The sequence below is a fragment of the Oryctolagus cuniculus genome, chromosome 15, assembly GCF_964237555.1.
Source record: "Oryctolagus cuniculus chromosome 15, mOryCun1.1, whole genome shotgun sequence".
In the NCBI taxonomy this organism is placed as follows: domain Eukaryota; kingdom Metazoa; phylum Chordata; class Mammalia; order Lagomorpha; family Leporidae; genus Oryctolagus; species Oryctolagus cuniculus.
In genome coordinates, this window is record NC_091446.1 from 82,319,115 (window position 1) to 82,331,730 (window position 12,616).

Genomic DNA, 12,616 nt, shown 5'->3' on the forward strand with positions numbered 1-12,616 from the left:
GCAGAAGCAAACGCCACTCAGGTGCCGGAATCGCAACGTCACTAACAAGGACTGCTCAGAGAACCAACATGTCCTCAACGTGTCATCACTACAAATATTAACTGATATTAACATTAATAATCAACTAATTGTTCTAAGTCAAGAACATGGGCTGCAAGACACAGAAGTATGTTTCTACTGGATGGAGGCGCTCTCTTTCCTGGCCTTTCGAACAAATCCAACCTGTTTAAATGTTCCTCTTTCCACTCTTTTGCAAAACAACTTTATAATGGAAAAGGAAGACGGGCAAGATACCGAGTAAGATCCCAAGAAAAATTCCAATATTGCTGTTTCTCAAGTTAAGTGAGAAGCTTCAAGCTCAAGTCCTTGGTAAAATAAAAGCACTGAAAACAATTATAACCAACCACATACACCCACGTGTCTGTGATTGGATGCCCCTTAGCCCCAGAAGGTGGACCCACTGTAACCAGAACTGTCTATCTGTTCTTTAAGGTCGTGCCCTCCAAAGCAGCTCAGAAATCAAGTTTCACCAATAAGGACACCGTCAATTGTATTTCCGGCAATGAGTCAACATATCTGGGTTACGTGAAGGTCGTCAGAACAGGAAAGCAGGCATCCAGGTGAAAGTGTGAGATACGTGCCCTTCACTAACTGCCCCCCACCTCTGAACAAAGGCAGAGAAACATGAAAACTGTGCCAGCAGAAGACAAACGCCTACTCATCTACAAGAGGATTTTGCAACTTAAAGCATTAAGGGATAGGGAGTCCTCAGACAACGGGAATGAACAGAGCCATCAGTAACGCGCTACAACCAGGGCAGGTGTGCAAGGCAGTCTGGCCAGAAACATAACCAAGACTGCTGTTGCTCTCACGCTGCCAAGCACAACCAACACTCGTGCTCCTTCATTGATGAGCTTAACTAGTCTGCACTCCAGTTACTTCTGGGCGAAGTCAGTTGGTTTTAACAATAACCGCTAGTGTAGGCGGGACTCCACCTCACTGCACCCGAGCTCCCGAATCATTAGACATTCCTGATGCACTTCTAAGCAAGGTTCTGTTCATCGTGATCATGGGCACGCAGGAACTCGGAGGAAAGAAAAGGGGTACGTGCAAAATTGCGGAGACAATGGGGTCAGGGTCCCGAGTGCTAGCCCAGGAGGTGAGCCTTCCACGGCTCCCACAGGGGCAGCGCTTCCTGGGGTGCAGGACGGCTCACTCGGAGCTCAGGAGACTCGGAAAGAACCCAAAGCGCTCGTGGCGGACCAGCTCTTCCTGTCGGCCAGGCGCCTGCAAGCCTACAGAGAAGCTGCGGGAGCTCCGTTTACTCAGCAAGTGCCTGTGGGCTCCTGGGTACGACACGGGTCCTTAACGCGCTGTGCTGGGTACGACACGGGTCCTTAACGCGCTGTGCTGGGTACGACACGGGTCCTTAACGCACTGTGCTGTGAGAGTCACCGGTAAAACTAGTCCTCCAACAGGGCTTTATACTCTGTGTGTCTGTGTGTGCAAGCTGTTGAAATCTCTACTCAGAATAGAGCTGATCTTCTGTATCTAAAGATAATTAAAAATGAATCTTAATGAAGAATGGGATGAGAGAGGGAGTAGGAGATGAGATGGTTTGCGGGTGGGAGGATGGTTATGGGGGGAAAAACCACTATAATCCAAAAGTTGTGCTTTTGAAATTTATATTTATTAAATAAAAGTTTCTTATTTAAAAAAAAGAAAGAAATTCTTGGAAGCGCAGCACCACGCACCCATGCTACCCACAGCCTGGGGAGAAGCCTCCTTTTTGGTAATGTGGTTGTCAACAAAACTATAGCTTTCATACAGGGTGATCAAGGGTTCAGGGAACAAAAACCAACTTAACTAAAAGGCAGCCACACTCGTACAACCCTCAGAACGCAGGGTGCGTCTCCATTCATCACAACCGTGTGTTAAGGGCATATTACCAGCCGGATCTGCCAACAGGGAGTGCTGCAGGTTGAGACTCTCTTACCCCAGATGCATGGGAGCAGAGGTGTTTTGGACTTTGGCTATCTTGGACATCTCTGGAGTATCTGCATATACAACAGGAGACCATTGTGGGGATGGGACTCACCCACTCGCGATCTGAAGCTGACTGTACAGATACATGCGGCCTGCGTTTGGACTGCACCCCATCACACGAGGTCAGACATGGGGTTTACACTTGCATCACGTCACTGTTCACAAAGCGATGGATTTCAGAGCACTTCAGGTTTCGAATTTTCGGATGTGGGGTGCTCAGCACACAGATGACTCTGTATCCACTTCCTGAACTGCCTAAGGCCACCAGTGCCTACTGTCCCTCCCACTTCCTGTCCCCTGAGCATCTCGCTCTACACTGAGTCTGTGGTACCACCTGTCCCCAACAGTGTCCACTGGACCACAAATAGCCACAGCACACCACAGGCTGTTACAACAGTCACACCTGCACTCCTCATTGTTACTGAAAATACAGAGCTCGATATTAAGTCAGTAATAGTAAAGTAGTTTTAAATGTGTGAAAGAAACACAGGAATATACATCTGACATCCAGGGATCAAGGAATAAAAATCAAATACGTAAAATGGAGGGCTTCAACACACACAAACCAAGGGTAGTGAGGTGTTACAGCCTTACCTTTTTGTGGGTGTAGGACCCAGTTTCGTGCAGAATCGCCACTCTGAACGGAGGCCACCACGTGTGGAATTCCTTCACCCACTGATGCATCACGGTTGTCGGACACACAATCAGAGCCGGACCCAGCCCCTCGAACCTGCACACGACGACCAGGAAGAAAACACAACCACAGAAGTCAGCACACAGAGTGATCCATGGCCAAAGTAAACAAACAGCAAAACCCTCAGCTTCAAAAACGGAAATGCTAGCTAGGGGAGTTTATTGATATTTTATTCAAAGAAAAAGCTTTTGAGGTTAAAACCTCATCAAGTAGAATCTATGATCCCATTCATAAATCAGTGGATGCAGATACTAAGAGAAAATATCAAATACATTAGAAGGTTAACACCTGGGGCCGGTGCTGTGGCATAGTGGGTAAAGCCACCACCTGCAGTGCCGGCATCCCATATGGGCACCAGTTCAAGTCCCTGCTGCTTCACTTCCAATCCAGATCTCTGCTGTGGCCTGGGAAAGCAGTAGAAGATGGCCCAAGTCCTTGGGCCCCTGCACCCATGTGGGAAGACCCGGAGGAGGCTCCTGACTCCTGGCTTCAGATCAGCACAGTGCAGGCTGTTGTGGCCAATTGGGGAGTGAGCCAGCGGATGGAGGACCTCTTTCTGTCTCTTCTTCTCTTTTTTTTTTTTTTTTTTAGGATTTATTTATTTATTTGAAAGTCAGAGTTACACAGAGGAGAGGCAGAGAGAGAGAGGTCTTACATCTGCTGGTTCACTCCCCAGTTGTCCACAATGGCTGGTACTGGGCTGATCCAAAGCTAGGAGCCAGGATCCAAGAGCTTCTTCCAGGTCTCCCACACAGGTGCAGAGGCCCAAGGAGTTGGGCCATCTTCTACTGCTTTCCCAGGCCATAGCAGAGAGCTGGGTTGCAAGTGGAGCAGCCAGGACTCGAACCAGCACCCATATGGGATGCCGGCACTGCAGGCAGCAGCTTTACCTGCTACGCCACAGCGCTGGCCCCATGCCTCTCCTTCTCTCTCTGTATAACTCTGACTTTCAAATAAATACATAAATCTTTTTTTTTTTTTTAAAAGAACACCTATAGTTAAGTATAAGAAAATCAAGGAACTCTAAAATACTTTTCTGTACCTTTTACTAGGGGTCAGTGAAGCTACCATCTTAACCTAAGGGAGCACAATTTCTCTCAAATTTGTTGGCAGCTTTATAGTTTGTCAAGTTTTCAACCCGCAGGGTTTTCCATCCTCACAGTCTTAGGAAGGAAGCAGGACAGAAATGCCAAGGTACTTCAGACATTTATGGAAAAACAGAATTAAAAGATAAGTTCGGGAGTGGGTGCTTGGCTGAGGTGCTCATGTCCCACACTAGAGTACCTGGGTTTGGAACCTGGTTCTGCCTCTCGCCCCAGCTTGCTGCTGATGCAGACCCTGGGAGGCAGCAGAGATGGCTTTCTGCCACCCATGTGGGCCACCTGGCTTTCGTTCCCAGTTCCCAGCTACGACCCAGCCCTGCCCCAGCCACTGTGGGCATTTGGGCAGTGAACCAATGGATGACAGTTCCTCTCTCTCGGTCTCTGAGTAAACCAACAGATAGAAGCTCTTTCTCTTTTTCTCTCGAAAAAACAAAAACCTGTTTAAAAAATAAAAAGGTAAGCTGGTTTCAGTGTCAGAATTTTTTAATCGGCACAGTTTTTCCATAACACACATTTGTGCTCAGGGGCTCAGAAGGCTGGCGTGCCAGCACACGGCTACCAGGAGACAGAGCAAAGCGTGGAAGTCAGTCTTCTGCAGCCTGCTCCCCCGGTGCGATGACAGCACGGTGCAGGTGCATCGGGGACACCTGCCCAGGTGAGGCCGCACCTATGGATGCACATGGACAGCGCCATAGTGAAAAGGGCTGAGCAGCCTGGAGCAAGAGCTGGGGCAGCAGTCACACGCTGGCCTTAGCAGGCTGCACTGAGCTGCAGCCTCCCACCAGACTGTGTGTGCAGCCTCCCACCAGACGTACACGCAGCTCCTGTCACGAGGGGCAAGTGGGACCCGGGACCCGACACTGAGCGTGGTAGAGCAGTCCCTGGCACGTGCCGACTGTCCTTCTTCCCTGCTCCCTGCTTCCTGCCCAACAAAGAGGCTGACCGTGCGAGGCAGATGCACACGCGAGACCCACCCAGCGATCACACTATAGTGCTCCCAGTTTCCATTCTCTCTGCCCACTGTCCAGGCCTCATCTACGTCTGCAGCCAGACCTCTCCCCGCAACTCCAAACTAGTGCATGCTGGGTGTCACCTGCTGACGCAGTGGCCCCACGGCACCACTGCTACCTGATCCCCAGGGGCCCCAATCGGCAATCCAGGCTCTCCCCTGATCAGCCCCTCCTGCTCCCCGCTGTGAGGAACCCACACCCAGCTCTCATCATCTCCCTCCTAAATCCCTGTCAGTCCCCACGTTCACAGCCTACTGTGCTCCAGTTCCAGCTGTGGTCACTGCTCACCTGCTGTACCTTCCAGCGCCTTCTCGAAGGCACAGCCTGGACACCTCATCCACCGGTTTCAAAGCCTTCTAGGGCTGCGCCCTGCTCCTGGGCAGTCTGAACCCCTGACTTGGCCTATGCGACCGCAGGACTGCACCTCTGCTCCCCTCTGCAGCTTGCCTCTCTCACCGCCTCCACCCCAACACCTGCCCCAAGGCCTGAACTTCAGTCCCTACAAGGAGCGTACTCCTCCACCCTGACCTCCTTCCCCAACTTGTCTGTTCGAGAGGCAGAGGCACAGAGGGAAATCTTCCAATCACTGCCTTACTCCCCAGACGCCTGCAACATCTGGGGCCAGGCCAGGCCAAAGACATGAGCCCAGAACTCTAGCTGGGCCTCCCACAGGGGCGGCAGGGACCCAAGTACTAGGGCCATCCCCTGCTGCCTTCCAGGGTGCACATCCGCAGGAAGCCAGAATCAGAAGCAGAGGCGGGGGCTCAATCCCAGGTGCTCCAACTGGGGATGAGGGCGTCTACGTGGTGTCTTGATGGACAATCCAAATGCCTGGGCCTCCCTTCCCCTCCACCCACTCAGCTCCTGCTGCTTCACACCTCGGCTTCCTCTCCAGGACCCACGCTCGTCAGGAGCTCACATTAACCCTGTGACACCCGTGTGGCCCCTGCTCCAGCCTTGTGGGATTCCCCCCTAGGATCCCTGAGAGCAGGGGTCACCTCTTCTTCCAACCATCTCAGCGCCTGGCCCACAGCACGTTTTTCAAACGTGGAGGACAATATGTCAAAATGCCAAAGGAGATTACTGCTGAGTTAGGGGATCATAGATGATTCTTATTTTTCTGCTACAGCTCAATAAATGATTCCCAAATTTGTAAAAAAAAAAAAAAAAAAAAAAAAAAAAAAAAAAAAATTTGCAAGTAACTCAATAAATCATACAGGGCTTGAAATGTGAGAGATCATATTCAACACAGCTGAAAAATACTTTGTAGTTCTAAAAGAGCAACGAGGCTGTGACCAGGCTCTAGCTCACGTGAGGGCCTGCGACACCCCCATGGGACAAAGTGCCTCTGTGCACCTGCAGCCCCTCCCGCCTCCAGCTGCAGTCACAGCCCCCGCCCCTCAGCTGGGAACAGAGGCTCAGACCAAGGACCACACACGCCTGGACAACTGCTACGCACTGAGCCCTGCTTCTCATCCAGGGCAGGGCCAGCACGGGCCTCCTGTGCTTCCACAACAGCATTCCCCTCTAAAAGGACTAAACGCCTGGCTCAGTTACATCCTCCACAGCTACCATCCACACACACTTAGCAGGGACTAGGCAACAACCAATCAGATGCTTTCTAAAATATTTAAAAGCAAACGCCCATTCAAAGACACATGATTACACCACTGATTGTCTTCATGTTACCCAGAACTTTTGTTTTCTTGTATCATGTGCTCTGGGCAAACTGCTGCACCGATGACTCATGCTGTCACCTAAGGTTAGTATTTTCTTCTGGCCAAGCATCTCTGTGGCACTCTTATGCCTTTTAGTTTCTGCCACTCTTCTTCTATTAGACGGCTCGGGACTTCCCACACTGAGCTGGAGTCTGGGAGCAGGCCTGCTTGTTTCTGGGCCCCAGAGGGGGCTGTCAGGTTCATTAACAGTGACATCAAATGGACCCAGCACTGGCAAGATGAGTGTAAGGTGCACAGAGTGGACTGGGGGACAGTGTCCATCACGAAGTAGACTGCAGCTCCTGTCACCTTTGACGGCCACTGATCACCTAAGGACAGGCCAGGAGCTCCACGGTCAAACAGTCCCACTACAGGACGGAAATCCGCCAGTCTGAGCCTACAACTCACCAAGAATCACAGGGCACAACAGCTACCCTGCCTAACACAGCCGCTTTTTCTCCAGGATATCTGCTCCTAATTAGAAATTAACTAAGAGGCATCCAAGACTCTGAAGTATTAAGTGAAGTCTGGAATTGGATGCACATAACTTCTCCACCGTAAAATTCAGGGGGCTTAACACTGAAATACGAACAGCTGAGTGAAGGCAAAGTCCTGCATCTGTGTGAAACAGGAACACGACTGCCAGACAGACTTGTAGTAACCACGTGGACTACACTTCTCCTTCTGAAAACAAGCAAGCATAAAACACACGACAGGGGTAGGGAGGGTGGGCATGTGAGCCAGCAGCTAACACCCTGCAGCCCACCTGGCAGTGCCTGGGCTCGGGTCCCCGTTCCAGCTTCCCAATAATGCACACCCGAGAGGCAGCAGGTGAGGGCTCACACACATGGGAAACCCAGATCAGTTCCCGGCTCCCGGCTCCCGGCTCCCAGCTCCAGCCTGGCCAAGGTCTGGCTGTGCAGGGATTTGGGGAGTGAACCAGTGGATGGGAGAGCCCTCTATCTCTTTCTCAAATAAAGTAACAAAACAAAACAAAACAAAAACTAAAAAATAAATAAATAAATAAAACAAACTTTTGTAGCAGTTTTATGCTGTCTCAGAGACTTAACACTGTTTCAGGCTTGTGAACCTTAAAATTCCAACAGGAGTCCAGCACCAAGTCCATCACACATTCCAGTTCCAAACCCCCAGCTTGCATGAGTTCAGGCAAGGTCAGAAAAGCAACACTGGCTCAGGCACAATTGCATCTGACCTCCGACACTATCTTAGGACACGGCATGGAGGAAAACTCCAGGTTCACTAATTTCAAGTGGATACATTATAAAATTCACAGGGAAGCGTTGCCACCTTGCCCAGCACAGGGAAGCGGAGGGGCCCAGCTCCTCCTGCACCTCGAGCCCTGTGGGGCCCAGGGGCCCGGCTGATCCATTTCCACGTTCTGGGAAGCCAAGGCCACTGCGGTGAAGACCACCGGGCTCTCATCCAGTGTGCCACAGTGTTTCATCACGGAGAAGAGGATGTGAGCATTGGTAGTTAACGGATTACAGCTGATGCTGGTTAGGAGCACCCACCCCCCCCCCACTTGACTCTGAGTGAGACGTCACCACTCAGGCATGCGGGTTTGATCTTCAGATGAAAACGACACTGCAGGGTGACATCCGGCTTCCCGGGCCAGGGCACAGTCCACACAAGTTTCACAACAGTGAGGAGGGAGTAAGAAAATCCCAGTCCCAGAAACCATTTGGGGCAGCTTGGGGCATTTTAGTTATTGAAAAACAAACAAACAAAAACAACAACAGAGTGTCCCAGAGATCAACAAAGAGCTTATTTAAACAGAAATAATTTTTTTCAAATGCTAAACAAGTGTCAGACATAGATGGGGAAACTCTCATTCCGACCTTCCCGATGGGCTGCAGTGTCTTCCTTTCTCCAGGCAAGGCGTGAGTCTCTGCTCTAGTACGATCTCTCTGGGACAGCAGCAGCAACACAGCATTCACCACTGGAAAACCTCCCTGCCGCTTGTATGTGCGAACACCCGCACGAGCGGCATCCACCTTCCACGCTCAGGCGAAGCCCTGAAGTGAAGACCATGGGCACCTCCTTCCTAGGGAGCTTAGAGGTGCAGCAGACTACCTGGCGCTTCCCGACCCACAGAGGGAGGGCGGGACAGTAACTTCCTGCAGTCCCTGGCTTCACCCACGTCAACACTGTCTTGAGGTTGCCCCGGTCGGTCGAACAGAGTGCCTGAGGCTTCCAGGACCTATCCTGCTGGTACTCGTCCGACGGGCGCTACTGAAACACAAGCAGCTCTTGGATGATCTTGGGTCCGAGAGTAAATATCCCACAGAACTTCCTTAGCAGTGTTTTGTTCTCAACAGTGATTTCCACAAGGCTAATTTACAGGGTAAATACAGATAAAGTCTTACAGTGCTACCAACCTGAGCAGATTACATGCTTATTCTTTTGGAACACTAAAGCTTTAATAGTGTATGCAAATTTCTAAAGACACTAGAGAGCAACATCCAAACACAGCTGTCTATCATTTTTAGTTATTTAGGCCTTGGACTTGGGATTCGGATCCGACTCGTACAGATCGAAAGGGGGCAGGAGGCACAGCGAGCAAACGCGACGAGAGCGCGCCGTCCACAAACACAACCACGCACCCTGACAGAAAGGAAATCCAGCAGGACGGCTTCCTCCCAGCTCCAACTTTCCCCACCAACACACTTGCTACTCCCTCTAATGCTCACCTGGTCTCCTGCCAAAACAAATATTTTAATGTAAAATTTAATAAATGGAACCAAAGGTATTATGCCTAATTGAAAATTCCATACTGTGTAAACTATCGATATTAACATAATTGAGTTTGTAAACAATCCGTCTGCAGACGCTAACCTTAGACATCGTATTGACCCAAAATATCTGGTGGGGCTCATCTGCGAAACGGAGCATCGGTGCCTGGAATTCATTAGAAGTGTTACATGTTTAATTTCTCCTGCCCTACAGCTCCATTGTCTCGTAAAATTTTTCCTTTGATGTCCCCCACTAAAAGAATTAAAGGAATATTGTAATTGAAATGTCATCAATAATTCACAAGACCCTCCTCCACAGCAATCCATCTGATGAAATATTCATCGGGCTCCACAGACTGACAGTCTGCAGAGGAGCACTTGCCTGTAATTTGAACCGCGAGTCCTGATCTTGCTGTAGCTCAGACTTGCCAAGAAGGCAATTATCTGGATGGTCTTGCCCAATCCCATCTCGTCTCCCAGAATTCCTCCTGCCTGCTGGCAGTGCAATTCCCACAGCCACCGAACACCTGTCTGCTGGTACCTACAACAACAAACACCCACAAGAAAAGAGAAAACGGCAAATGGTAGATAATACAGATCATAACAGAAAGTACTCATGAATTAGTCATTTGGCTAGGTGCTAGTACCAGTCAGAGAACACGCCGGATGCGTGTTCTACACGAGCAGTGTATTTACAAGGTCATACATTTTTGATCACCTAGGCATAAAATCACAATTTTGTCTTTACAGAATGTTAACACATTTCTAATTAAACTGATAGATGGGGTAATCAGGGATTACTTCATTTCTTTTCCAACATTAGAAAAAGCTTGGTAAACAAGCATCAACTTATTCTCTTTTATTCATTCTCTTTCTGGGAAAAAAAAAATCTCAAATATATTCAGTATATAAAGTTGCACCAAAAAAAAAAAAAAAAGAGGCACTAACAGTTATTTATGTTTTTTCAATCTGGGCAGCATCAAAACGGCAGGGCAGAGAACACCACAAGTTACAGCTTAGACAATTGAAAAGTCACTCTGCAATCTCATTCTCTTTTTACAAGAAAAATTAAACTTTAAGGCTATAGACGAATCTGAAAAATGGGACTGCTTGCAAAACTGGTACGTAACATATGATTCTGTCATACTGCAGACACACAAACAAACAGTTTAAAGCTTCAATAACACAAAAGGACGTTTTAATATTTTAAAGCAGAAATTGATTCAGGCATTTTATCATAGGTACAAAAAAAGATCAGAGCTATTAAAATTTTAAGTAAGGATTACAGGTCAAAGAGAAATAAAATATCCTCCCCAAAATAGGAGCTGGTTATTTTCCTTTCTCCATTAATGACATTAAGGAAAAAAAAAAAAAAAAGAGGCTAAAAAATAAAACAGGAAAAACATTTTTGAAGCAGAACAAAGATTGAACATCATGGAATGGCATGAAGACTGAATGTCAAGTTTAAAAATTAAGAGCAAAAAACCACTTAAGTTAAAAAATGATAACACCTTAAAAGATTTTCTTTGTCCCAAGAAAACACTAAGACTAATGAGCGACCCACCTCAAAAGAAGATGATTTTGTAGCTTTACCGCCCAAATATTTACTGTTTAGTACCTGATATGTCTACCTAAACGATCATTTAGGACTTCAATCCCTATAGAGCTGGTTTCACTTCATCTCCTCTCAGTAAGGAGGTCATAATTAACTTGGCTACCAGTATGCTGTAAAAACATTACCAAAGTTTAACTTCAGGGGGCGGGTGCTGTGGCCAGCAGTTAGAACCTAGAACCAGCACCTGGACGCCAGCATCACACATCAAAGCGCCTGGGTTGAGCCCCAGGAACTCCACTTCCACTCCAGCTTCCTGCTAATGCACTCCACAGGAGGCGACAGGTGATGGCTCAGGTACTTGGTCCCTGTCCCCACGGGGGACACCTGGATGGAGTTCTAGGTTCCCAGCTTCAACCTCACCCAGTTGGGGCTGTTGTGGGCATTTGGGGAGTAAACCAGCAGACAGAAGCATGCATGGTCTCTCTCTCTCTCGTTCTATCTTTCAAATAAATAACGTAGTAAGTTTTTTGTTTTGTTTTGTTTTGTTTTTGAAAAGAAGTTTGACTCTAGCTATTGCCGTCATCACGTCCACACACGGGAAACTTCTCAGAACTTGGCCACTAAGATCAGTGATCATCATTTCCATGCCTCTCAGAGGAGGATTAACAGCCCTCGCACAGCAAGGTCTGGCGGGAGTGTTAGGTCGTCAGTTTGGAAGGAGGACAATACGTGCCACAAATACGTGGCACATAAGCAGAGAGCAATGGCTGCCAGGTGGGAGCCCACAGCCGGGGCGGTCTGCACACAGCCCCACAGCCGGCCCGCAAGGACGAGACCGTCGGCACCCTTTATAATTGGGAAGTGAAGGCTCGGAACGGGCAAGCGAGACAAGCAGGCAGGAACTGCAATCCGGCACTGCACGATTCCACAGCACTCCATTCTGGAAATGACCTAGACCCGTTCGCAGCCAGGGATGATTCTGCTCCTCGGAGACATGTGGCCAGGTCCAGAGGTATTTTTTGGTGACCACTGGGAAAAGTGCGATCGAGATCTGCTTGCCAGAGGCCAGAGGTGCTGTCCAACATCCTCTCAAGCAGAGGACAATCCTTCAACAATGTTCAGCCCCAAACGTCAAGGGTGCCAAGGCTGAGAAACCCGCATCTAGAACCAAAGTTGGTTCCTGAACTGGCTATACTGGAATAACCTCAGCTTTCAAAACGGACATATCTGCGAGTTCTCTCCAAAGACACCGACGTGCAGTCAGTCTGCAGTCACTAATTCCAGCCAGCCGGCCTCCTTCCACGGAAGGAAAGACCCTCTAGGAGACCAGATGTCCTAGTTCCCATCCTTGCCCCTCACCCACGCCACACAGCCTCCGTCTAACATGGCCCAACAGCCCTGTCTGGGACCTGTGCCCTCACAGCGGGAAATGTGCACAGCAGCCATCAGCTAATATATTAGCAAAGGAGTGGCGACCAGTGTGGTGCCCAGAAGGAGTCCAGGAGGGAGCCGGGGCATCTGCATTCTGTGACCCAGCACGGGCAGCATACTGGGCGGCTCCTTGACTATAAATCTCATCTCCAAGGACTGTTTTTTTAAAGATTCATTTGAAAGGCAGAGATTCAGAGAGAGATCTTTCATCTGCTGGGTCACTCCCCAAATGGCTGCAACGGCTGGGGCTGAGCCAGGCTAGAGCCAGGCTAGAGCCAGGCTAGAGCCAGGAGGCTCCTCTGGGTC

The 12,616-nt window shown here is 49.2% G+C and overlaps 1 protein-coding gene across 1 annotated transcript in view; it reads right to left on the minus strand.

Moving 5' to 3' along the window:
• ERCC6 (ERCC excision repair 6, chromatin remodeling factor) overlaps window positions 1-12,616 on the minus strand; it is a 74,217-nt gene that overhangs the window by 30,728 nt on the left and 30,873 nt on the right. The window contains exons 7-8 of the mRNA XM_008269831.4: window positions 9,707-9,865; window positions 2,641-2,776 (exon numbers count right to left, since the gene is read on the minus strand). Of these exons, the coding sequence (XP_008268053.2) occupies window positions 2,641-2,776; window positions 9,707-9,865 (295 nt within the window). The remainder of the gene's footprint in view (window positions 1-2,640; window positions 2,777-9,706; window positions 9,866-12,616) is intronic.